Below are 27,853 nucleotides of genomic sequence, written 5' to 3' on the forward strand. Positions count from 1 at the left end.
GCCAACTAGATGGTTGGTTCATTTATAGGAAGCTGTATCTCATAGCTTTATCTCCTCCAAAGTGCCTTTCACAAGGCTGAGTATTCAATAAATCTTTTTTTTTTTTTTAACTTTGATAAAGACAAAAGGGTAAAATGGGAAGGAGAGAGAAGCAAAATGTAAAGGAAAAGTTACATGGGAACTAATGAGTGGGAAATGTGTAAAAAATTTAATACCTGTTATTTATTGACTTCTGAGATCAAAGGATTTAATTTAATTCTGCAATTTATATAACTATGGTGCTACTTAAAAAGAGATAGTAAAATACTTCCCTAAACCCCAGGATCAACTCAGACCTAGAGCTGTAACAGGTGGTTCCTCCTGTTAATCACTCAGTGGTACAAAAAGTTACCAAATAAAGAACTTGCACTATGGAGATTTAGAAAGACTGGGGTTTTCCATTCTATTGTAAATAGTGGCAAAGCATTTAATACATATTGTTAAAAACAATAACAAAAACTACAGTCAGGCAGAAGAGACACTAGTTAAAAGTAACTGTTAGTTTGTTTTTGTCTTAAGGGGTATAGGGAAATAAGAGAACTCTACTGCGTTTATATGGCAAGGAAGCAGCCTGTGTCAATGGAGGCAGATGTTAGCTCCAGTTCACTCAGCCAGCAGGGCTGTCTACAGGAAGGCTGCAGTATCCTTTTTTACAGGAGTAATGACCACAAGGCAAGATAGTAAAGATCAAGAAAAGGGAATAGATTCTTCCAATTCAGTCAAAGAACTATATGGATTTATAAAGAGATCATAGAATTAGGATAAATTCCCAATCTTTCCCTCTAATTCCTAGTATTTTTTGAGAGAGAGAGAGAGAGAGAGAGAGAGAGAGAGAGAGAGAGAGAGAGAGAGAGAAAGAGAGAATGTGTGGGTGTGTATGAGAGAGAGAGAGAAAGAGAAAGAAAAAAAAAGAAATATGTAGAAGAACTGGTACAACTTAGAAGAGATCAAATGTTTCAATATATTTAGGGTTCCCTGGTTATGTCCCCCCCAAATTGCTTTCACATGGTAAGCTTATACTGGTTTGTATTTTAGGGGATTCTAAAGCCAATTAGAAAAAATACTAGCCACTTAAGGATTCCTAAATATGACTATTCTTAGAGTATTGTTGAGTATTCTCAACATCCTTAAAGCTTTTACTCATCCACTGAGCCTAGTTTAGAGGTTCTAATGGAGGAGTTTAGGGGTCCCTCAAGTAGGAACTAATATTTTAAAAAACTGAGATGGATAAAACTCTCAAAGTAAAAGAAAATCATGTTAATTAATTAATTAATTTATTTTTTTGGTGAGGCAATTGGGTTTAAGTGACTTGCCAGGGTCACACAGCTAGGAAGTATTAAGTATCTGAGGCCATATTTGAACTCAGTTCCTCCTGACTTCAGGGCTGGTACTCTATCCACTGCACCACCTCGCTGCCCCAATCATGCTAATTTAAACCCAATTTATCATTAATTGTTGCATATCCCTTCCACATATCACATACAGAGTTAGTATTATGTTCTTTGTGTCCTCACAGGTACTGTTTTTTTTTTTTTTTTTCTTTTTCCCTCCCCCAAGATTTTCAGCCCTCTGAATTTAGGGACCATGCTTTCCTAGTTTTTCAATATCTCTGTAAGCTCTCCCATTTCCACACTCAAACTTGTTAAGATAATGCTTTGTATGTAGCAGGAATTCAATAAGTATTGATGAGATGTAAAATGGCTACCCAAAAGTCAAATACAATGAAAGCCATGGATAGAAAGCAAAGAATTTATATTTTATAGGTTAATATCTATTTAGGCCTAAGGACCAAGGGCTCATCTCAATTCCAAGTTTTCAAAGTGCATGTGCAACATGAATGTTCTTTGTTGACTGATTTGCTTTTAATTAATTCCTTTAAAAGTATCACTTCCCAGAACTAAATCACCTGTAAAACTTGGGTTTATCCTGGAAAATCAGATACTGCATATGGCTATCAAGACAGTAAAAGGAAGAAAAGGGATTCACTGCCCGTTTCAAGCTTATTTTAAAAATCATTAAGGGCAACATAAATAGCATCAGAAAAGCACTTCAGATGTTTTACTAGGTTGGAAGGCTAGTTTAAGAAGATTATAACAAAGTAGAAATTTGGCTCTTAAAAGAAACCTTGTACTGTCTGATTCACAAAGGTTCAGTAGATTGGGGAAGGTAAACAGAAGATGATTATTACAAAGGCAGGGATGGGGGAGGTAAGGAGGAGGGACGGACAATAGGAGGTTTTGCTTTTACTGGTGATATCTCACCATTCCTTGTGTAATTAGCCACTTGTCTATAGGCTCCATGTCGGAGTTCCCACTTTTACCTCTCCTCTGGGCAGAGAAAAGAAATGTCCCAGAAAGAAAGAAATCACAGCAATACTCGTGACAAAAAAAGTTAATAGTGTACCAGCAGTGAAAGAAAAGTTATTGTTCATATTCACTTATTTATTCAATTAAAAACCCATGAAAACCCACAATGTTTCCCTTAGCCCCTCTGTAAAAGAGAAAAAAGGTTTAGTGATCAAGAAGAAACTCTCAATATCATGCATCATCATAAATACTGAGTTGAAGAGATATACTTCCCAGATAGTTAATTGTTTCTATATAATTTCCAAGTCTCTTAACAGATGTCAGACCTTGTTTTCTTCCAATTAGGCAATATAGAAATTAAGCAGTTAAAAGCCCATTATTTGATAAGACAGAAACTAGGATCTTTGGAAACAGTGGGGCGATCCAAGCCGCTAACTTAAACAGGTTAAAGTTCATCACATCCACTAAATCTACCAGGATTGGAATACTTTGACCAGTCAACTTATATAGGCTCTAAGTCTTCTGAAATGATAAACATTGGGTACAAAGGACCATTTATGCCAGTGTGAATGACAGAAAACACTTGTTCCTAGCACTGCTGATATTAGCAAGATTTTGGGCCAGAGTGTTCACCATCAAAGAAAAAAAGCATTTATTCCTGATCTCTAAAGTTGTAATTCAAAATCTGGATGGGTTCTTTTACTCTGAATATTAGTTTTCCCACACTAGCTCAATTAAAAAATAGCTATATATTCATATCTGGATTTTCACATTTCATTTAGCAAAAAAGAAAAGAAAAAGGAGAAGTTGTGCTATTGGAGATGCTTTGGGTCAGCCAATGTGATCAGGGTTACTGCAGTTCAGGAACCTTATAGGGAAAGCAAAGCCCAGAATTATTATGAAACATATCCAGGTCCTGGCAGATGTTGGACTGGCTCTTCAATGCTCCCTAGTGGCTGATATTGAGAGAGACACTGCTGTTTTGATTCATCAAATGTTCTACTGGTAGATTCTACATTGCTATTTGTTTCGTTTTTCTGCAGGAGACAAAACTGAATGGAATATTACTGTGTAGTATGCCTGCAAATTCATTTAGGCAAAACAAAGATTTAAGAAATGGCAATGTTAATAGTAAGAGGCCAATGTCCTTTTATATTCCTTCCTGGTTAAGAATAGACTGGACCTGTGGGAAAGTTTCCTACCATGCCGCCCATTTCCCACAAAATTCTACATCCCACTTCACCATAACCCTATCCCCTACATATCCTCTAGCCTCTCATATCTAGTAGGGGTGGAAGTAGAGGGATGCTTAAATAGACAGAAAATTTTTCTCTTCTGGTTGCTTTCTTTCATTTTTCTCAAAATGTTATTTGACCCCTTATAAGAAGTCACATGAGGTAAGGAGTAAGGAGTGATGCTTATAAACAAGGACCTTCTCAAATTCTATTAGAAATTTAATTTTGGGGGAATTATTCTCTCTAATTCTGCAAACAGTCATGACCATCCACTTATCCAACTTTTCTTCCTTTTTTGTTACAAGAACTCAAAAAAATTAAATATCTCAAGATTGCTACTTCATGCAGGTTTAATATTTCTTTTTAATACTTCTTAATAATCATGCTAACAATACAAACTACATGCTCCTTCCTTGTGAAACTCCTTCTTTAAGTAAATATAATATTTCTAAATAGTCTCTTTCACTGGATTTTTCTCTCCCTGAAGGACAAAATATCAAAACAGTCCAAGCTGGAAGTCAAACTCTAAGGGGGAAGGCACAATTGTGCCCCAATATGTATAATTCAGTGGACTATTTTGTTCATTGTTAAGATGAGCTTTCCATTTTTCTAGCTGGATTTATTCAATAATTCTTTTCTTTTGGGGAGCTTTGTTTTCAAACATCTTCTTTCCACATGGGGAAACAGGTTTAAAAACCTACCACTCCAGTGTTCTGTTTTCGAACATCTAATGCAGAGGCCAGTCCTCCCACAGCTTGAGGATCCTCATAAGTGACTCTAGAAACAAAGCAAAGGCAAACAATTTTATTTCAAGCTAATGATGATGGAGGGATCTGTAATAAGTTTCTATTCTGAATGATTTGAAATGTATTCCGCTTCTTGAATATACAAGAAAGTCTACCCAATGGCTCTGTTGGGAAGAAATTAAGGGATTGTGTTGCCTTACTGATATATGACAGGAATTAGGAGATTGTGTTGCCTTACTGATATATGACAGGAATTAGGAGAATTAGGTATTAACTGTGGCCTGAATCAATTTCCTGTGAGACTTTTTTTCTCTCATCTGAAAAACATCACAACTGATCTCACTGGGATGCTTCCGAGATTTTGTAACAGAATGTCTGAATTCAGTGCTATGAAATATAACTGAGACTAGGTTTATGTAGAAATTCAAAGTAATGCTAATTATTATTAAAAATAAACTTCACCTGCAGGTTTAAGAACAAAGGCTTCTGAATAATGGGGCTCTGGAGCCATCATATCAATGAAAAAGAAGGGCAGTCTCTTCTCCCTTCCCTCCTATCCCAGTTTTTCTTTTCTCTGTTACACAAACAATTGATTCCAATGAAGTTGCCAAAATGAGAGAGATGGACTACTGTTATGTCTTTAGAATCCTGGAATATGTCCACAACCAACATTTATGTAGTACTTTCAAGACTGCAAGGTGCTTTACAGGCATTATCTTATTTGGTCTTCATAATAATTCTGTGAGGTGGATGCATATTCTAGAGATAAGAAAACCTACTCCAAGTTCAGAGTTCTCTCCAATGTGCCACCTAGTTGCTCAGATTTGTTTCTGGTCAAAAGGGACAAAGAAGGTTGCTGAAAATAGGATCTAAGACTCCCTAATGAGCAAAGGGCAGTGGTGCCCCCAAGGGAAAGACAGAGATGGCATGAAAAAGTATCCTTATTTGGGATAAATTTTGACAAAAAGTCAAAAAATTTGAAAGAATCCAGAAGAGTGCTTGTTGTAGGAACAATATCATAGCTTCCTCGTCTCTAACATATGCTGATGTTTAAGTAAGAGATCAGGGAGGTACTCTATCTTGATCTTCTCCAAAGTTAATATAAGTTGCATGTAAAACTTTTTTTTTTTCAGTTCCAATTTATACAATAATCTACTTTATTCAATATAATCTCCAAGGGCAGGTTGTGGGGTTTGCTTTATTTTGAACAGTGATTTAGAGAAAGAAGAAAAAAAGAAAAGTCCCTGTTTGTAATGGACACTGCTACCAAACAAATAACTCCTCTACTGGAGAGAAAAGGAATTTCATTTAATATCCTCACCAGGCCAAGTCTTTAGTCCCATATTTCAAAGTTCTGGATAGTATCGCTGGTCCTTATGAATAGAAACTCCTTTGTGTTGGCTTTTACCCAAGACTGAGTCAATTACTCTTCCTCGCAATTTCTTTAGAGTGCCACTAAAAAGCCCCCTACTTACGTCTTACGCTGTTCAGCCAAGGAGTTTCCTCTCGTCTGGGCAAACATATCAAAGTCATCCTGGGGGTTACAGTGCTGGAGAGAGCTGAGAGTGCCACTGACACTTTCTGTTCCCAAGTCTGAAGATGATAATAATTAACTGTTGGTCATAGATATACCACTTTTCTCCAAGACAGAAAATGGGTTAAGGTGAACATTTTATACCAGATTGGAGAACATCCTGTTTCATTTCTAGGATGCTCAGTGAGCAGGGAACAAGCTGCAGGGATGGGGATATAGGATTTGGATGAGGATAAATGTATTTTAATTATCAACCTGTAAGTGAATGGGAAAGTTTCAATTTACAGAAGAGGAAGGAAAGATTAGCAAGAAGGGCCACAAGATCACAGATTTAGACCTGGAAGAGATTTCAGAAGCCATGTAGTCCATACTCTTCATTTTACAGGCCACTGAAGTTGCCAAGAATTATGTGATTTGTCCAAGGTCAAACAGGTTATTTGATGAAAGTGAAAAAGAGAAAGAGATGGTAAAACATTGCAGGCATTTATTTTCAGCTGCTATTAACTATGCAACAATGGAAGCACGCTCAGATTTGTCCTAGTAGGTGGATTTTACAGAGCATCTACAGATATTCTCTGAGTAGTTTCAAACTAATAGATGGAAATTTGGGGTCAGTTTTCAGCCAGAATGACTCAAGGGTTGGTAACAGATGATGATGAAAAATCTTCTTAATGGCAACAGGAATGGTTAAATGGGAACTGAGTGTACATACAAAAGGTGCGACCTGTCAATTTCTCAGTCTCTTTTCCTTGATAGCTTCATATGATGAGGGCTACTTGCAGCTTCTGGTTGGGGGAAAAGCAGCTGCCCTATTTTTCACCCAGACACAGTGTCCATGAACACAGGAAGCCCCAATTTCTTTTGTGTTAGTTACTTCTGAGTCACCAGTTCTTTTGCCTCTACAGCCAATTAAAAGAAGATTTTTTTGTCTCGACATAGTAGCACCTATAAATTATAATGGCTGAAAACTGGCTCTCCAAATTCCCCATGTTGGATTGCTGGAGTTAGGCAGGAAATATCTAAACATGTTTTATATTACTTCCTAGGAAGGGCAAATCCAAGCATGCTCTCTTTGTTACATTTATAGCTTACCATTATACATATAATAATAGCAATTATTCTCATGTGGTTTTTTGATAAAGAAATCATAGGATTTAGTGAATTATTTAAATTTTCAGGGAGCTGTAATTTAATTAACTTTTAAAAATGATTCCCCAATACAAAAACAGTACAGGATTTGGAAAGTTACTATGGAGCAGTGAGTAACAAACAGATCTCATAAATATGGTCAAAAACAAATTCTACAATGTTTTCAGAAAACTAATTATTCCCACGTTCATCTAACTGGAAAGAAAGGTAGGTAGATATTTAGAATTCTGCCTCATATAAATTCACTGGAAAATATGGCCTCTAATGATGTATGCTGGGATTGAAGAAATTCACAGAGAGAAAGACTTCATTAAATACAATACTTACCAAGGCCGGCTAGTTGTGAGGAAAGAGAAGATGGTGGTGCTGTATTACCCACCATTGGACTCACGACAGCTGGAGAACCAGGACCAAGATCTATTAAATTATCTTCAGTTACTTCATTGAGGACCTGTCAGGATATTAGAGAGGCAGTAAAATTTTTGTTCCATATTTCTTGCTATAGAGTTAAAGAACAAGCAAGGTCATTATAAACTAGAATAGAAGTTGGTAACCTGAGCAGGCATACTATTTTCCAATTTTCAATAGCCTTCTGATTTTTAATGGCTTCTTGGTTGGTAGCCAGGTGGTAGCACCAGTGAAAAGTTGCCAACTCCTGAACCACAGCAGGAACCAGGTGAATGTAAAAAGAAGTTAGAAATATCCTATCAATTAGACTTTGCTGGCATAATGTGATCACACTCTCAAATTTCAGAATAGCCTGCCTTTGCCTTCTATGCTTTCCCTTCCCACCCTCTACAACCTTTTTTCCTTGCAAATGATTTCTTTCTGTTTGTGATGCATTAACTTGTGATTAAGTTTCGATTCATTTCCAACTATGGTCTTACCAAGAATATTGGCAATTCAAGCTTATGTTCTTCACTCACTCAAAACACCTTTAAGTGCAAATAACAGAGACCAGAGACCAAGATATGATAGGGGGTAGAACCAGTCCACTTCCACATTTGGGATTCTGAATAGATACTTACTCCATTACTGGTATTTTGAGCAGAACGACCTGACCTGTACCGTTCGAACCTGGCAGGGTGAAGGAAAAGAAAGAACAAATGGGGAAAGGGATCAAACAACAATCTGCTAAGTGTTTAAGTATGAGGGAAATCTCAGTTGTCTGGGAGAGAAGAGGGATCTTGGTACTACTTGCAGAGGGCAGGAGCCTCCAATCTCTTTAGGGAGTTATTAGGGAATATAAACACAATTTCACATGCCTTCCCAGAGTTGAGGGAGGGAGGCATTAAGGAGGTATCCAGAGTAAACAGATGCAGATTCTCAAACTTTCATCTCACACCATCAAGATGGAATATTTTGGGATGTATATGATCAGTGGGTGGTGTGTAAGATTAGTTTATTATGAGCAATACCCACCATTTCCCAAACACTATCAGGCTACAGACACACCAGCCTTGGCAACACCATTATTTCCCCCTATGATCTGAGTGTACCTCAGCATCCTATCTACAAAATGAAGGTAATAATCTTAGGCCCCCTCACTATTACACAGGACTCTTATAAAGAATAATTAGTTAATACCTATAATATGTACTGCCTTCTTATCTTTATCTCTCACTCACAGTCAGTCCAAAGAGAAAGGTACTGGATGAAGACAGAGGTCTCTATTTGGCTGGTAGTTAAATGGGTTACTTTAACCAACTCTTTGAGAAAATGGATGGGACCACAAAGTCAAGATAGAGACTTCTGGATCCTCAACCTCTTGAAAAGATCCATGAAAGCCAGGGAGTAGCTACTGGATTGTCTTAATAGGAAGTGTCATTCCTGACCAATTGCTTGGGATTGTTTGGGCTCTGCTGGCTACAGAATCAAATCTATTCTGATCTACAGCCAAACTATTCTCATTCTAAATTGTTCAATAAGACATAAACTTAGTGTGTAGAGATGTGTGTGTGTGTGTGTGTGTGTGTGTGTGTGTGTGTGTGTGTATAAGAATCTACAATTAAACAGAAAATGAAGAGGAAATTTAATAGCTAGAAGCTTTGCACCAGATTTTTCTGTGCCTCTCTACCTACTCCATCACTTCCCTTTCCCCTCGCATCCCTAGTCCCCCTAGCTTGTTTTCGGGAAGAAAGAAGCGTCTATGATTTATTTTAAAGTTGGTAGTGTTGGTGGAAGGAAGCCAGCCTGTTGTGACTTCCTTCCTATACTTATCAATGTCTCTGTTCTTATATACTCTTAGCAAAATAGAAAATTAAATATTTTAAAAGTAAAATTTAGGTGGGATAATTCTTTAATGCAATGTGGCTTCAATTTCTCTGATGGAGTCACAAAAATGCAATTCAGGAATGAGGTAACTTTAAAATTGACACTCTGGTATTAATATTCTTTTGTGTCATATCCTACAGAAGGGGACTGAATGGGTTGGATTGCACATGTCAATAATAAAGAAAAGAAAATCACTTGGTATCTTGTGAAGAAAATGCCATCTCAAGTATTTCTATTTAGATTGGAAATTTCTGATAACTAGAATTTGTTCATGCTGCTTCAAATCAATAAAACTTTATAAAGTACCTACTAAGTATATGGTAGGGTCTACCATTGAGACCTTCAAACACCCACTGTGGGATTTCTTTACCTGTAAATTGGGAATGAAATACATACTCCAAGTTTCCCCATACCCTACCAATACACTGGAATGCTGGGAAGATGAACAGATTTATAAAAATAACAGCTAGCAAAATTCACTGAGCTTTTTAGAGGTATGGAATGTACAGAATTATCATAATCAATTAAAACTTACTAAGCATCTACTGGCCTTGAAGTATATTATTATTGTTACTAGTGATAATATTAGTAAAAATAGTATCACCAAGTTAAGTTGGTTGATAATTAGTGGGTTATAAAGTACTGAAACAATGGTATGATGAAAAGGGTATTATATTGGAGATATGGGATGCTGGACCAGAATCACAGATTTAAAGTTCAGAAGTCAGCCAGACCAATCCTTTAATTTTAAAAATAAAGTGGGAAGTTAAATAGCCTGCCTCGATTGCACAAGTGGGCAGCTGGGTAGCACAGTGGACAGAATGCCAGACCTAGAATCAGGAAGACTCATCTTTTGGAGTTTACTTCTGGTCTCAGAAGTTAGTAGCCATATGCAAGTCACTTAACCTTGTTTGCTTCAATTCCTCATCTATAAAATGAGCTGAAGAAGGAAGCAGCAAAACATTCCAATATTTTTTTCCAAGAAAACCCCAGATGGAGTCACAAAGAGTTGAACACAACTGAAAAATTACTCAATAACCACAGGTCGTAACACATAATAAAAGTGATAGCATTTGAATCCAAAGTTTTTGACACTAAATCCAGTCCTCATTTCATCATTACTGTTCTTACTCTGAATACATGTGTGTTGACTTCTACCAGATGGCCAGAGAATCTTGGGCATGCTATTTAATTTCTTAGTGTCTTAATTTCCTCACCTACAAAATGAAAGGGTTGAACTGAAGCAGGGATTCTTAACTTTTTTGTGTGGCATGGCTTCCTTCAGCAGTCTGGGGAAGCCTAAAGTCCCCTTCTCCTAATCATATTTTTAATGTACAAAAAAGTGCTAAGGATTACCAAACAAAATGTAGTGAAAATAAAGATGGAATTTCCCTCCCAACTTCACAGATCCTGTAAGATCTATCCACATCCACTGGACTCCAGAACTAAATGATAGCTAAGATTTCATCTAGTTCTAATTTTTTGGGATTCTAGGAAGCAACAAACAAGTGAGAGAGATTAATACAACAGTATTTGATACTGTGTCTATTTAAACCTATGTTTGTGCACTAAAAGGTTTTTTTTTCCTTTTTTACTCTTTTCAAGTGAGGTCTTTAAGTGAGAAAAGGGGCATTCCTAATTTGTTACTAATATTTAGCTATATTTGGTAAGTATAGAAAAACAGAAAATGGTATATGTAGGCAATTTCTTTTCTTTTTTTAAAAATTCTTTTATAAATGTTTTTAGTTTTTTATGTCAGCTATTTCCTGATATTCTCCTACCCCAACTGAATTCTCACTTCTAATAAAGAGTTAAGCAAAGGCAACCAATAAAACAACTGCATCTGACAAGGTTTAGGTTCTCTTTTCTTTCCTCTTTCCTTATGCTTTCTTTTCCAAAGGCAGAATTTTATTACTCTCAGTGGCTCAGTGTCCAGACATTCTAGACAAACTAGCATTTAAAAGCCAATCCTTTTTCTCAGTAGTGATTTTTTTTTCATCCCTCTCAAGCTTTTTAAAGGTTCAATACCTAAGAGGGGGACTTATTACAAAAGCCCTGTGTATGCAACTCCCTAAACCTGGAGTGGGGAGGAAAAAAGGGAGAAAGGTGAACCAGGTGGAAAGGGAAGAAGAGGAGGAAGAATCAACAAAAACCTAATGGTGTATATAAAGGGCAAATATTAATTCTGCATATCAATTTCCTATGGCTCAATTCCCAAGAGAATAAGATGCATTTCACCTGTCATCTGGTGACAAATTAGCATCTCTAATGAGTATTTTCCATTTCTAATCTCTCTCCCTCTTTGTTTATGAGAAAATCCCAAAGATATTATGCCAACAATTTTTTCACAGGGAAAAAAAGTTCCCACCTCTCGTATCTGAGGAAGACATTATTTAAGTCATCGTTCACATGCAGCAATTCCTCAGTGACCTCTTCATTAGAAACTCTGGAGATGAGTTCCACGATTCTCTGCTGCATAGCTCTACAGGTCCTGTTCAATTCCTAAGGAATATAGGTAATACCTAGTAGTTACCATTATAGCATTTAGATAAAACATTTTTATAGCAACCTACCTACTTCATAGACAGATTTCTGACACTAAAAACAATTCATCATTAATATCATTAATGTATTTTTTACTTCCCAGTGCTTTTAGTACAATGCATTCCTGAAGACCATGTTTTAAAAGTAAATCCATCATAAGCAAAATTTTCATTGCACATACACTATATCCAGGATTTACATAGTTTTCTTCAATTTTTTTGTATGGTACAAAAATGAAAATTAATGATTGGGTTGATATTGTGAAAAATCAAGGTCTTTATTTAAGGGTCAATATGAACATGGATAGTTAGGTGGTACCGTGGATAGAGTGCCTGGCCTGGAGTCAGGAAGACTCATCTTCCAGAGTTCAAATCTGACTTCAAATACTTACTAGTTATTTGACCCCAGGCAAGTCACTTAATCCTGTTTGCTTCAGTTTCCTCATCTGTAAAATGAGTTGGAGAAGGAAATGGCAAACTACTCCAATATCTTTGCCAAATAGAGTCACAAAGAGCCAGACACAATAAAGCAACTGAACAACATATGATCAGAGAAGTATAAAATGGAAAGAAATAGAGATTATCTGTGACAGATAATCCCTATAATTCAAAGTATATTTTTCCCACTGATCTTTACATCATCTCAAGACATTCCTCTTCCTGTTTGTCTAATCATAATCTTTGGCTATTATATCCTTCCTTTTGCCTAAAATCCCTACCTCTGTCCTTCCTTTTTTCTATGCTTTTCAATGCCTCTTCCCCATAATTCCCTCCCAGGATGTTGCCTCTCCTGGCTACACTCTACTTCTTTCTCTGTCTTGACCTATTGAGAAAATCCAATTAACTATATTGTACTCTACTTTTATATCCTTTACCCTTTACTAAAGTTAACAATAACCTGTTGTGTTTTTTCCCCATTTAGTATTATGTAATTTCCCCCCACCCCCAATTACATGGTGGTTTTTGATATTTACTTTTGTAAGTTTTTTTTTCTCCTTCCCTCTCTCCATTTCCCCCTTCCCAAGATGGCAAGCAATCTGATATAGGTTCTACATATACAAAATGATGTATTTTAAAAAGAAATTATCAACACTTTTGGTTTTTACATTGCCTAAGTTTGTTCCTGTCTCATTCCTCCTCCTCTTCATCATCAGGAAGCCCACCTCTTATAACCATTAAAAAAAAAAAGAACAAATAAGTTATGGCATATGAATGTTATGGAATATTATTGTTTTATAAGAAACAATCAGCAGGATGATTTCAAGAGGCCTGGAAAGACCTACAGGAACTAATGCTAAAGAAATGAGCAGAACCAGAAGATCATTGTACACAGCAACAAGATTATACAATGATCAATTCTGATGGATGTGGCTCTTTTCAACGATGAGATAATTCAGGCCAGTTCCAATGGTCTTGTGATAAAGAGAGCCATCTACACCCAGAGAGAGGACTGTGGGGATTGAGTATAGATTACAACATAACATTTTTACTCTTTCTGCTGTTTGCTTTGTTTGCATTTTGTTTCCTTTCTCATTTTTTTCTTTTTTGATCTGATTTTTCTTGTGTAGCACGATAATTGTATAAATATGTATACATATATTGGATTAACATATTTTTAACATGTTTAACATACATTGGATTACTTGCCATCTAGGGGATGGTAGAATAAAGGGGGGGGGATTTGGAATATAAGGTTTTGCAAGAGTCAATGCTGAAAAATTATCCATGCATGTTTTGAAAATAAAAAAGCTATAATATAAAAAAGAAAAGAAAAAGAACAAGTGGAAAAAAACCAATGAATACATTTTTAAAAATCTGACTATGCATCATGTTTCATATCCACTGGCATTACTCTCCCCCTTTTCCCCCCAACTTTGGTCCCTGAAAAGTTGTTTTCTTTGGGACCAATCTTATTCTTTGAAATTTTGCAACAATTATTTTCTTTTTCTTTTTTTATTATAGCTTTTTATTTACAAGATATATGCATAGGTAATTTTTCAGCATTGACAATTGCAAATCCTTTTGTTCTAATTTTTACCCTCCTTCCTCCCACACCTTTTCCCCCAGATGGCAGGTAGACCAATACATGCAACAATTATCTTCAAATGTTCTGCTGTTCTTTACATTTATATTGTTACAATGTATGTATAAATATGTATATACACATATACTTTTCCTGGCTTTATTTACTTCATTTTGCTTAATTTCATTTCATGTAAATCTTACCATGTTTCTCATATAGTACCTTTCCTTTTTTATCAGTGACCTTCTTGGGATATAATAATATCTTAATTATCAAATCCAATAACCTTTAAAAAAATTTTCATTCTAAATTTAACAAAAACCAATTTAAAAGGACAGTATTTCTTTATACATAGAACAGAAAAAGAATATTGTATATGAAACTGCAGATATTTGTTATGTATACGAGTTTTCTTTTTAAAGTACAGAATAAGTTAAATTCATAGCTTTCAAAATCATCACATTTGTCTGTACTTTTTCTTGGCCTTCCTCCTATCCTATTCTGTGTATTAAAACAAACAAACAAACAAACATAGGGGACAGATATATGGCACAATGTACAGGTCCTGCAATCAGGAAGACAAGTTCAATTTTGGCTTCAGACACTTGTCACTTAATAGTCACTGTGTTACCCTGGGCAAGTCACTTAAAGGGTTAAGTGTTTCTGGTAGGCACTTGCCTGTGTTATTTTGCACAACTTCACCCAAGCCTTGGTTCAGAACACACATGTGCACTTTGCACTGGGCAACAACAATGCTGCCAGAAACACCTTAGCTCGGGATCTGAGATGGTTACATTAAAATTTCTTGAATAAAAAGTAGAAGAACATTTAAGAAACCCTATATTATAGTTTGTAAATCTTTTGAGTTTGCAAACAATCAACAAAAATCAGCCTTCTCTCCTTCTTATCCTAACTTCCCTCTACTCCTAATTGAGAATGAAAGAAAAACAAAAGTACTGTTACAAACATGTGCAATTAAGCAAAACAAATTTTCGCACTGACCAGATCCAAAATATAATTTATACATTGGAGATTAATGGTTGGTGATCACACACTGATCAAAGTTCCCGATTCTTCCAAAACTGTTTTAGTCTGCATCAGTCCACTTAAATCATTTCTTTTCTGGGCAGCTGTATGATAAATGGATAGAGTGTTGGATGTGGAGTCAAGAAGTTGTTGTTGTCCAGTTGTCAATCATGTTGGACTTTCTGTCACCCCAAATGGGGTTTTCTTGGCAAAGATATTGGAATAATTTGCCATTTTTCTCCCCAGTTCATTTTAAAGATGAGGAAACTGAAGCAAACAGGGTAAAGTGACTTGCTTAGGGGCTGATGGCTAGTAAGTGTCTGAAGTCACATTTGAACTCAAATCTTACTGATTTCAGGCTGGTGGTCTATCCACTGTATCACTCAGATGCCCCAAGAATCAGGAATTTTGGGCAAGTCACTTAACCTCTGCCAGTTTCCTCAACTGTAAAATGGGAATCATAACTAGCCCTCCCACAATAGGTTAATAAGGATAATATTTGTAAACACTTAGTACAGTGCCCTAGCACATAGTAAGCACTATATAAATATTGGCAATAAATGGACAAAGGATATGAACAATTTTCAGATGGATAAATTAAAGCATTTCTAGTCATATGAAAAATCCTCTAAATCACTCTTGATTAGAGAAATCCAAATTAAGACAGCTCCGAAGTACCATCTCACACCTCTTCAATTGGCTAAGATGACAGGAAAAGATCATGATAAATTTTGGAGGGGATGTGAAAAAACTGGGACACTAATACATTGTTGATGGAGTTGTGAACTGATTCAATCTTCTGGAGAGCAATTTGGAACTATGACTAAAGGGTTATCAAAATGTGCATATCTTTTGATTCAGCAGTATTTCTTTTGAACTACTATCTCAAAGAGATCATAAAAAAGGGAAAGGGACCCACAAGTAGAAAATGTGCCAGACCTTTTTGCAGTGACAAGGAAGTGGAAAAATAAGTGGATGCCCATTAGTTGGAGAATAGATGAACAAGCTATAGAGTATGAATGGAATATTATTGTTCTATAAGAAATGATCAGCAGGAGGATTTCAGAAAGGCTTGGAGAGACTTACGTGAACTGATGTTAAGTAAAGTAAGTAGAACATTACACACAGCAATAGCAAGATTATGTGACAAACCACTCTAATGGACTTGGCTTTTTTCAACAATGAGGTGATTCAAGGCAATCTTGTGATAGAAAGAGCCACTCACATCTAGAGAGAGAACTTTAGAGACTGAATGTGGATCACAACATAATAGTCTCAACTTTTTTGTTGTTGTTTGCTTGCTTTTTTTCCCTTTTTGACCTGATTTTTCTTCTGTAGCATGATAAATGTGGAAATATGTAGAAATATGTATAGAAGAACTGCACGTTTTTTTTAAAGCATTAATTCCCTTTTTTGTCCTAGACTTTTTTCCTCTTCTAAAATTCACAAACATTTTGCTATGCATTTTTTTTTAATAATTATAACTTTTTATTGACAGAACCCATGCCTGGGTAATTTTTTACAACATTATCCCTTGCACTCAATTCTGTTCTGACTTTTCCCCTCTCTTCCTCCACCCCCTCCCCCAGATGGCAAGCAGTCCTATACATGTTAAACACGTCACAGTATATCCTAGATACAATATATGTGTGCAGAACTGAACAGTTCTCTTGTTGCACAGGAAGAATTGGATTCAGAAGGTAAAAATGACCCGGGAAGAAAAACAAAAATGCAAACTGTTTACATTCATTTCCCAGTGGTCTTTCTTTGGGTGTAGCTGCTTCTGTCCATCATTGATCAACTGAAACTGAGTTAGATCTTCTCTTTGTCGAAGAACTCCACATCCATCAGAATTGATCATCATATAGTCTTGTTGTTGAAATATAGAATGATTTCCTGATTCTGCTCATTTCACTTAGCATCAGTTCATGTAAGTCTCTCCAAGCCTCTCTGTATTCATCCTGCTGGTCATTTCTTTTTCTTTTTTTTTTTTTAATTTTTATTTAATAATTACTTTATATTGACAGAATCCATGCCAGGGTAATTTTTTTACAACTTTATCCTTTGCACTCGTTTCTGTTCGATTTTTCCCCTCCTTCCCTCCACCCCCTCCCCTAGATGGCAAGCAGTCCTATATATGTTAGATATGTTGCAGTATATCCTAGATACCATATATGTTTGCAGAACCGAACAGTTCTCTTGTTGCACAGGGAGAATTGGATTCAGAAGGTAAAAATAACCCGGGAAGAAAAACAAAAATGCAGATAGTTCACATTCATTTCCCAGTGTTCTTTCTTTGGGTGTAGCTGCTTCTATCCGTCATTTATCAATTGAAACTCAGTTAGGTCTCTTTGTCAAAGAAATCCACTTCCATCAAAATATGTCTTCATACAATATCGTTGTCGAAGTGTATAATGATCTCCTGGTTCTGCTCATTTCACTTAGCATCAGTTCATGTAAGTCTCTCCAGTCCTCTCTGTATTCATCCTGTTGGTCATTCCTTACAGAACAATAATATTCCATAACATGCATATACCACAATTTACCCAGACATTCTCCAATTGATGGGCATCCATTCATTTTCCAGTTTCTAGCCATTACAAACAGGGCTGCCACCAACATTTTGGCACATACAGGTCCCTTTCCCTTCTTTAATGTCTCTTTGGGATATAAGCCCAGTAGAAACACTGCTGGATCAAAGGGTATGCACAGATTGATAACTTTTTGAGCATAATTCCAGATTGCTCTCCAGAATGGTTGAATTCATTCACAACTCCACCAACAATGCATCAGTGTCCCAATTTTCCCGCATCCCCTCCAACATTCATCATTATTTTTTCCTGTCATCTTAGCCAATCTGACAGGTGTGTAGTGGTATCTCCGAGTTGTCTTAATTTGCATTTCTCTGATCAATAATGATTTGGAACACTCTTTCATATGAATGGTAATAGTTTCAATTTCATCCTCTGAAAATTGTCTGTTCATATCCTTTGATCATTTATCAATTGGAGAATGGCTTTATTTCTTATAAATTTGAGTCAGTTCTCTATATATTTTGGAAATGAGGCCTTTATCAGAACCTTTAACTGTGAAGATGTTTTCCCAGTTTGTTGCTTCCCTTCTAATCTTGCTTGCATTAGTTTTATTTGTACAAAGGCTTTTTAATTTGATGTAATCAAAATTTTCTATTTTGTGATCAGTAATGGTCTCTAGTTCATCTTTGGTCACAAATTTCTTTCTCCTCCACAAGTCTGAGAGATAAACTATCCTATGTTCCTCTAATTTATTTATAATCTCGTTCTTTATGCCTAGGTCATGGACCCATTTTGATCTTATCTTGGTATATGGTGTTAAGTATGGGTCCATGCCTAATTTCTGCCATACTAATTTCCAATTATCCCAGCAGTTTTTATCAAACAATGAATTCTTATCCCAGAAGTTAGGGTCTTTGGGTTTGTCAAACACTAGATTGCTATAGTTGACTATTCTGTCTTGTGAACCTAACCTTTTCCACTGATCCACTAATCTATTTCTTAGCCAATCTGCTGGTCATTTCTTACAGAACAATAATATTCCATAACATTCATATGCCACAATTTACCTAACCATTCTACAATTGATGGGCATCTATTCAATTTCCGGTTTCTAGTCACTACGAAAAGGGCTGCCACAAACATTTTTGCACATGTGGATCCTTTTCCCTTCTTTAAGATCTCTCTGGGATATAAGCCCAGGTAACACTGCTGGAGCAAAGGATCTGCACAGTTTTATAACTTTTTGAGCATAGTCCCAAATTGCTCTCCAGAATGGTTGTATCTATTCACAATTCCATCAACAATGTGTCAATATCCCAGTTACCTCATATTCCCTCCAACATTTGTCATTATCTTTTCTTATCATCTTAACCAATCTGAGAGGTGTGTGGTGGTATCTTAGAGTTGTCTTATTTTGCATTTCTCCAATCAATAGTGATTTAGAGCACCTTCTCATATGACTAGAAATGGTTTTAATTTCTTCATCTGAAAATTGTCTGTTCATATCCTTTGTGAGTCAATTTTCTTGAGGAAGTCAGTGGCAGAGATGACATGTCTACGTTTGTAGAGGTCCTAGTCACATCTAAAGGAAAGACCTTCACCACTGGGTTTTTCCTTTTGTCTTTTCCTCAACTGAGTAGGCTTCAGAACCACCTTGATTCAACGGCATTTCTTCCTCCTTAAAAATCTGGCCCATAGAATAATCATCTGGGATCAGTTAGGATGGGAATATGGAGAGTTTTCTTGAGGAAGATGAAGTCATTACTGCAACAGCTGTTAGCATTCTTAATCTCTTCCATTGTCAGCCCGTACTTGAACACTAGACTGGACAGGGTATCCCTGGGATCTAGTGGGTGCATCTTGTTCAAATACTAGTATATACCAGAATATCCTAAGACTAGTTCAGCTCTCTCAGAGGAATCCTGAGCCCTCTGGAAACATCTGGTCTTGCTGGCTCAGTCCAGATCCTGATCTCTGACCCTGATGCCCTCTGACCCCTGACCTTTGAGGCACCCCACTCAGCCTAGATCTGGACCCTTGCTCAGGGTTATGGATCTTTAGCTCTTCAAGCCCAAGTGCAGGGCCCTTCCTGTCCAAGGCTCCCAAATCCTCCTCTTTAAAGGGTCTTACAGCCTCATAGGTTCCAGAGACTCTGTCTTTTTTTTGTTATATCATTTTTCTTTAATATTATTGTAGATTATTCAGCTTCTGCTTTACACTTTATCACTTCATAAGACCATCTGAGGATTCTTTGATCATCTTTAATTATCTTTTCTCATTCTTCTCTGTCTTGATCCCTCTCCTGTCATGTCTACTAACAGTAGGTGAACCAAAAACTCTGCCTTGGGCTCTCTTCTCTTTTCCTTCTGTATTGTATCACTTGTGATCTCATCCACTATCATGAATTCAATGATCATCTCTACCCATAGATCTATAAATCCACTTCTAGTCTCTCTCCTGAGCTACTGTCATATATCATCAACTATTTTAAGGACATCTTAGACTGGATATCCTATGGGCTTCTCAAACTCAGCATGTTCAAAACAAAACTCATCTTTCCCTCAAAACTCTCTTTTCTTCTTTACTTTCCTAGTACTGTTTGTTAAGGGTATTCTCCCAGCCATCCATGTCCACAATCTCAATTTTATCTTTGACTCCTCACTTCTAAATACCCCAAAAAGGAAAAAAAAGGGAAAAATGAGAAAGAAAAAATAAGCAAGCAAACAACAACAAAAACAATTTTCCTCAGTCTCTCAGTTGCTAGTGTCATCCCCCCTTAGATCACCATCTATATACATATGTATGTATGAACACACATATACACATTTTTGTATACCTAATTATTTATATATCTTTTTCACTAGAAATTATACTTCTTGAGGATAAGAACTGTTTTTGCCATTTTTTTTGCATCCTTAGTGCTTACTGTAAGTGCTTAATAGTAATAGTAAATGCTTATTGATAGTTTATATATTACATAGAAAACACTTAAATGTATGTTGTCAGATTGCCCAGTCTAATAACCTTTATTTATTTTAACATCCAATTAGTTCAACAACATAATTCTCATCCCCACATTGAACCCTTCTTTGTCTTAAAGAAAAATTTGAACAAAAGTACCCCACTTGACAAAGGGTCCACATCTGACTGTCAAATAGTTTATATGCCATTTCACACCTGTAGTCCTATAGTACCTTTACTGAAAGAAAAAAAAAATGTTTTCATCTTTTTTTTTTCCCCCCCTCTGAGACCAAAACTAGACTTCCTGATTTTGCCATCACTTCTCCAATCATCACTCAAAGTTTTGGGGGCTCCCTGTTTTTTATATCCTCAGTACTTGATATTTGCATTGAGTTGAGAGCTGCTTTAGTAGATACTTGAATTTAATATTTTATGCTTTGCTAGTTGTTTTCACATCTATTACTTCATTTCATCTCACAATGATCCTGGTTCAAGGGAGACACCAGAGCTGGAATTTTTGACAAGTGACATAATCAGATCAACAGATAAGTCTTAATAGTGGTATGCAGGATAAAATCAGAGGCAGGAAAGAATGAAGGTGGGAAGGCCTTTTGGGAAGATATTATAATAGTTGAAAGATAGGAGTGAATGAGACTGCCAAAAGGGAAAGTATAGCGAGAGTTCAGAAGACTACTGGGACATACTCCTGGGAAACACATATTTATCAGTAAGGAAGGAGATGAGGAAGCAGTAAAGGATATAGAAAAAGAGTAATTAGAGAGGTAAAAGTAGAACCATAAGAGTATAATATTTCTGAAGTTGAATGAGAAGAGAATAGAATGGGGTGGATCAGTAATGTCAAAGATTTAGGTGGATAAGGTCTGAAAAAAAAAAGGCCACTGAATCCTAGCAATTAAGAGATTATTGGTGAATTCACAAACAGCAGTTTCAGGATGGCAGTAATGATGGAGGCCAGATTGAAAGGATTTGAGGAGAGATTAATTAATAAGGAAATATAAATGACTGAAGGTAGAGAAAAAGGGAGAGAGAAAAGAATAGTGAGGAAGGGAGGAAGAGAGAGACAGCCTTGCACTCACTAATATTCTGACTTTTTCCCTCCCTCTCTCCACCCCCTCTCCCAGATGGCAAGCAGTCCTATACATGTTAAATATGTCACAGTACATATTTTGATCTTTATAACAACATTATGAGATAGAATATTTAGGAATATTATTTCCTTTCTAAAGATAGGGAAACTGAGGCCTAGAGAGATTATTGTTTAAAGTCATATAAATAGTAAATGTTTGAGATAGAATTCAAACCTAGATTTTTCTCTTAGGTGAAGCATTCTATCTGCTACGTCATATTTATTACCACTGCACATGAAGGAAATACTTTTTAAAAAATAAATTATAAAGAAAATTATTTTAAAACAATTCTTTGGTCTATATATGTATAATTTTACCATTTATTAAAGATTAAAGCAAATTTACATACTTATGAGATAGATGTACTTATTTTTACATAAAGAATATTTTTATTTATTTTTCTCAATAACATTATATTTTTCCAAATACATTTGATAGTTTTCAACATTCATTTCTATAAGATTTTGTGTTCCAATTTTTTCTCCCTCTCCCTCCTTCTCAAGACAGGAAGCAATTTGAATATGTTAAACATGAGCCGTCCTTCCAAATATTTCCATATTTGTCATGCTGTACAAGAAAAATCTGACCAAAAGATGAGAAAGAAAAAGCAAAAAAACCAAAAAGGTAAAAATACTATCCTTCGATCCACTATCCTTCCATCCTCTGTAGTTCTCTATCTGGATGTGGATGACATTTTCCAAGGGAATTTTTTTTTTTTTAATTAGATCTGGGGAGATTTGAGCAGGAGGCAAAATAGGTGGGATTCAGATGTCTGAATCTGCCATACTTTATTTTCTCTTCAAAAGAGGGTACTACTAACTGATCCTCAGGACAAATAAGGAGATGGTAAGAAAGCATTTAGTTGCTCTTGATGAATTCAAGTCATTTTGTCCACAAAAAAAACTACTTCTGTGGGTCTTGAAAAAACTGGCAGATGTGACTGTGAAGCCAGAGTTAACAATATATGAAAGTTCATGTAAAGTGAAAAAAAGTTCTACAAGTTGGGAGATAGGCAAATGCTCCCATTTTTTTAAGAAAGGGAAGAGGAAAGAATCTGTAAACTATAGGCCTTAGTAAGCTTGACTTCAATTCCTATAAAAATTCCAGACTAGATACTAAATAATAGATAGAGATGGCTGTAGAACATTGAAACAGGGAAGCAGAAGTTATAAAGAGCCAGCATGGATTAATCAAGAATAATCCTTTCTTGACAGAATTTCTAAATTAATAAATAAGAGAATATTGTGAATATATAGTATCCATATTTTAGCAAAACTTTGGTAAGGTTTTTTTTAATAAGAACTTTTTGTTTTTCAAAATACATGCAAAAGTAGTTTTCAACATTTACTCTTGCAAAACCTTTTGTTCCATATTTTTATCTCTCCCTTCCCTAGATAACAAATAATCCAATATAGGTTAAACACATGCAGTTCTAAACATATTTCCACATCTATCATGCTGCACAAGAAAAATCAGATCAAAAAGGAAAAAAAGAGATAAAGAAAAAAAAAAACAAGCAAACATCAATTAAAAAAGGTGAGAATGTTATGCTGGATACACATTCAGTGCCCATAGTTCTCTCTCTGGATGCAGATGGCTCTCTCTATCACAAGTCTATTGGAATTGGCCTGAATCACCTCATTGTTGAAAAGAGTCAAGTTCTTGATAAAGTATTTTAAATCATTCTTGTGGAGAAGATGGAGAGATATGATACAGAATTTGAAGGGATAACTAATAAATTGGGTAAGTGAATTGGGATCCGGATCCCATTGAGCTGAGTACTGGAGTAAATCATTAGTAATAAATCTAATTTCAAACAAAGTTTTGCAGTTAGGTACAAACAAATCAACTTTACAAGATCAAAGAGGCATTAGATAGCAGTTATTCTGAAAAAGAGCTGGATGTTTTAATGGATCAGAAACTCAATATGAACTATCACTTTGACATAGCATGCAAAAAAATTAATAAGATGTTGGGCTTAAGAACAGCATAATTTCCAGGAATAGGAAGGTTTTAGTTCCATGACACTCTGATCTGTCAAGTTTCATTTAGAGCACTACATTTGGTTCCAAGCACCATGGCTTAACAAGGATACTGATAAGCTGAGAAATGTCTAGTAGTCCCTGTCACATGAGGATTAATTGAAGAAACTGGACATGTGGCTCAGGGTAGGGATAAGAGGAAGGAAGAGAAATAATAGCATAATGGCTATTATCAAATATTGGAAGAGCCATTATGGAAAAGAGAAATAAGAGCTGAACTCAGAGCAGTAGACAGAAGTTATGATGAAGACAATTTAGACTTGACATCAGAAAAGCTTCCTAACAATTAAGGTTTATCCAAAATGTGGAATAAGCTGCTTCAAGGGTTCTTCCTCTTTGAAGGTTTTTAAGCAGAGGCTGGACAGTCAAGTATGTTATTGCAGGGATTACTTGCAACTTAAAAAAAAATATTTTTTTCTAATTACATATAAAACTATGTTATTTTTTTAAAAAGTGAGTTCCGAATTCTCCTTCCTTGACACTATTAAATTCTGTGATTGTGTGAATCAATGGCAAGAGAAAGTCTAAAGATCTATAAGAGGAAGAGAATGACTGTTAAAAGTAACATTTTCAAAAAGGAAACAGGGGGTGCAATCAAGGGCTCAAGTTATGAATTAGCCCTGGGGAAGAGTAGGGTTATGTATTTTATTTTATTTTATTTTTTGATAACTAGAAGGAAAGAAGAAAATAATCGATATAGTTTGTAAACAGTTTCAAGAAAGAAGGAGAATTGAGGGAGATCATGTTGGATGGCCTCAATCTTCTCAGTGGAGGATGAAACTGGTCATTTATTTTAAGTATGTGTGTGAATGTGTCAGGAAGAAAGTTGGAGAGGTGATCTAGGGATAGCTAACAGTGGAAAGAAAGAAGAAAAGATTTAGAATGATTCCTAGGGAAGTTTGGTAAGGAGTCAATAAAGTATAATAGAAAAAATATTCTAATAATATATCTAATATCTAAAATATCTAATAGAACAGCATTGCCTAGTTGTAAATGGTGTAAAGGATAGTGTGCTGGGCACAGAATTGGGAAGATCTGAGTTCAAAACTGGTCTCAGACACTTGTTAGCTATGTGATCCAGTGGAAAAACTCAATTTCTATTTGCCTTAATCCACTAGAGAAGGAAGTGGCAAATCACTCCAATATCTTTACTAAAAAAACAAAACCCACATTCAGTATGGTCCATGGGATCACAAAGAGTTAGTTACGACTGAACAATAACTAGCAATCATACTAAGGGCCTAGCTGAACTTGTGTACCACAAATGTGTAGAATAAGACATCAGCTTGATTTGTTATTTTCTCCATTCATTATCAGCAGTTATGGAATAGGAGAAGAGAAATCAAATGAAGCAGATTATACTGGTTGAAGACGTGAAAGTAGTAAACAAGAGAAAATCTGAGGGACAAAGGAATTCTAAGGTATGAGTATCAATGGTAGTGTGATGGGAAGGGATGCGTTTAAAGTTGGGTATGGAGGCAAATGATAACAGGGGAAATTGAGGGGAAAGATCAAAACTCTAGGGATTCTGTCTTTAAAGCTGGAGGGGACTTCTGAGGTTTTTCTAGTCTTCTCCCTCAATTTAAAGCTGAAGCAAAGAGAAGTAAAGTGACCTGCCAAGGAAGTGACAGAAGGGGATTAGAATTCAGGTTTTCTGACTCCAGAACCTATGCAAGTTCATTATATACTAAGCTTACTTTTTTCCAATGATGATTTTAGGTATAGGAATCCCTAAAACACTTTTTAAAATTTTAATTTTACCGTTATATGTAAAAATCAGACATTTTCCTTTTTTCTTTAAGTTTCTTTCTTTTTTCTTTCTTTCTTTAATATTTCCCCAGTTACATTTAAAATTGTAGAGAGCCACAGATAGTGGGGGAACTCTGGGTGAGGTATAAAACCCTTCAGCCCAAAAGAAACCTGCTAACAATGTCTGGCTCAGATCCCCACCTCCCTTTGGTGTTCTTACCCTTCCTGAGAAGTCAAGGAGGGTGTAACCACCTGTGTTCTACTTGAGGCAAGGGATACTTACAGTAAAAAGGCATTTACAGATCAATAGCAGGGTGCTTATTTTAACGGGCTGTAGTGATATAATGGTCCTATAGTTGGCACATGGTGAGTATGTTGTGGTGATGTAATGGTTCTGTGGTTGGCACATACTCATTGTACAGTAGTGATATAATCGTACTAAGGTATTTAGGAGCTAAGAGGACTTGAAATAAATGACTCCATCTTTGACCATTCTCGTGGGTCTCCTGCTTTCCTCCACTAAGACCAAGGACTCAGGCTGGTGCCAAGATCCTCCAGCAAACTAGTCCAGATGATATATTTTGGCACCCCACTATGGGGGCTCTAGAAAGCATAGTACATTTTGGCACCCCAACTTGGGTGCTCTAAAAAGCACACTACATAAAATAATTTTAAAAATATTTTTTAAAAACGTGAGTTCCATTCTCTTCCTTATTTATGCCACCAGATATCTTTCTTAACAGCTAGAGTCAACCATTATCCTGTGGCTAGCTCTATTCTACTCATCTGGATAAAGAATGAAAAATTAGGTCTATTAAACCTAGGTCTAATAGAATACAATTTCATCACTTTCAGATTTTCACTCCTAGATTTTTTTTCTTTGATAATCTATCCTCAAAATGTTATCTTCTTTTCACTCTCAAGGTTGTAGCTATCAATTATGGCCCCTGGGACTAAAATCTTAGGACATAAAATCCTGAGAGGGGATAGATTCCAGCTAGGGGAGGCTCCTGCAAGGTTAGAGAGAAACTCTTGTGGGGTCCAGGAAGGCCTGAAGATGCTATGTCAGCTGATGTATGCCAACTTTCACCTTCATTTCGTCATGAGTGACTTTTGTTCAAATCATTTACTGTCTAGGGCTGGTATGATGCAGGAGGGAAAGTCTGTTTCCCAAAAGAGATTGGTACAGGGGTTCTTTTTTTGCTTCTTTTAAATAGTATTTTATTTTTCCAAATACATGCAAAGATAGTTTTCAACATTTATCTTTGCAAAACCTTGTGCCCCAAATTTTTCTCCCTCTCTTACCTCCCATCTCCCCAACACAGCAAGTAATCCAATATAGATTAAACATGTGCAATTCTTCTAAATATATTTTTATATTTATTATGCTGTACAAGAAAAATCAGATCAAAAGTTAAAAAAAAAGAGAGAGAGAAAAAAACCAAACCAATAACAGTAACAAAAAGGTGAAAATACTATACTTTATTCCACATTCAGTCTCCATAGTTCTCTTTCTGGATGTGGATGGTACTTTTTATTACAAGTCTATTGGAATTGTCTTGAATCACCTCATTGTTGAAAAGAGCCAAGTCCATCACAGTTGATTATTCCCTAATCTTGCTACAGTAGAACAGGGATTCTTAATCTGGTTGGGGATATAGCTTAGATACATGGCTCTTACCAAACCTCAGGAGGTAAAGAAAGTAGGGCATGGGGGCTCTCCTAGACTTCAAAAGAGGCAAGTTTGTTACTGTGGTTCAATTCCTGGGAAGGTTAGCAGACTTAGTGTAGTGAGAATGGTGAGTGGTAGCTATACAGGCTTAGTAAGGAAGCAGAGGCAGCTAGCTAGTCAAGGACTAGTGTGGGAAGAGAGATCTTAGAGGAAAAAAATTTATAGAAGATCAGGTAGGACTGCCATTGGAGAGGACACAGGTTCCTGATTGCCAAGCACTCTGGAATAAAAAACTGGTCCTTCCATCCTAATTAAGCTCTGTTTACTCTTCTTTCATGAGCTTATCATTTGTGCTAATAACAATGCTATCCTATAATAATAATTCACATTTATGTAATTTTTTGAGATTTATAAAGTATTTTGCTCACAACACTCTTACAAGGCAGGTAATGCCAGTGTCATTTCATTTTAAAATGAGGAAAGTAAGACACAGAAAGATTAAATAATTTTCCCAAAGCCATCAAGCTAATACACACTTAAGCTAGGACTCCAAACCATTCTTCATTCCAACCACACTACACAGCATTTCAACCACTTTATCAAAACACCTAGGATCAACGCTGCCTTTCATCAACTATTTAGCTGAGTCCAGTGACCTTGCCCCTGCCCACTCTAGCATTCTCTAATGTCTTTCCATTTTTTAAATTCTTTAGTTGATTAGCATACATAAACATAACCACCTCTTCCCAAACAAAGAATAAACAAGAATGTGAAAGCAACAAAAGAAGCATTTATTCATACTCATCCATATCCAATTTTTCTTCTCTCTGGCATTAACTTTTTTGACTTTTCTTGCTGATCTTATAGTCAGT

The 27,853-nt window shown here is 36.0% G+C and overlaps 1 protein-coding gene across 4 annotated transcripts in view; it reads right to left on the bottom strand.

Moving 5' to 3' along the window:
* TOM1L2 (target of myb1 like 2 membrane trafficking protein) overlaps positions 1 to 27,853 on the bottom strand; it is a 183,926-nt gene that overhangs the window by 21,650 nt on the left and 134,423 nt on the right. For 2 of the 4 annotated variants that reach the window (XM_051997702.1, XM_051997709.1), the window contains exons 8-12: positions 11,652 to 11,785; positions 8,038 to 8,086; positions 7,337 to 7,460; positions 5,802 to 5,919; positions 4,282 to 4,357 (exon numbers count right to left, since the gene is read on the bottom strand). In XM_051997702.1, the coding sequence (XP_051853662.1) occupies positions 4,282 to 4,357; positions 5,802 to 5,919; positions 7,337 to 7,460; positions 8,038 to 8,086; positions 11,652 to 11,785 (501 nt within the window). Of the gene's footprint in view, positions 1 to 2,300; positions 2,415 to 4,281; positions 4,358 to 5,801; positions 5,920 to 7,336; positions 7,461 to 8,037; positions 8,087 to 11,651; positions 11,786 to 27,853 lie in introns of all 4 variants that reach the window. The other 2 variants (XM_051997717.1, XM_051997694.1) reach the window with 2 other exon arrangements.

Source organism: Antechinus flavipes, chromosome 1 (genome assembly GCF_016432865.1).
Source record: "Antechinus flavipes isolate AdamAnt ecotype Samford, QLD, Australia chromosome 1, AdamAnt_v2, whole genome shotgun sequence".
Taxonomy (NCBI): Eukaryota; Metazoa; Chordata; class Mammalia; order Dasyuromorphia; family Dasyuridae; genus Antechinus; species Antechinus flavipes.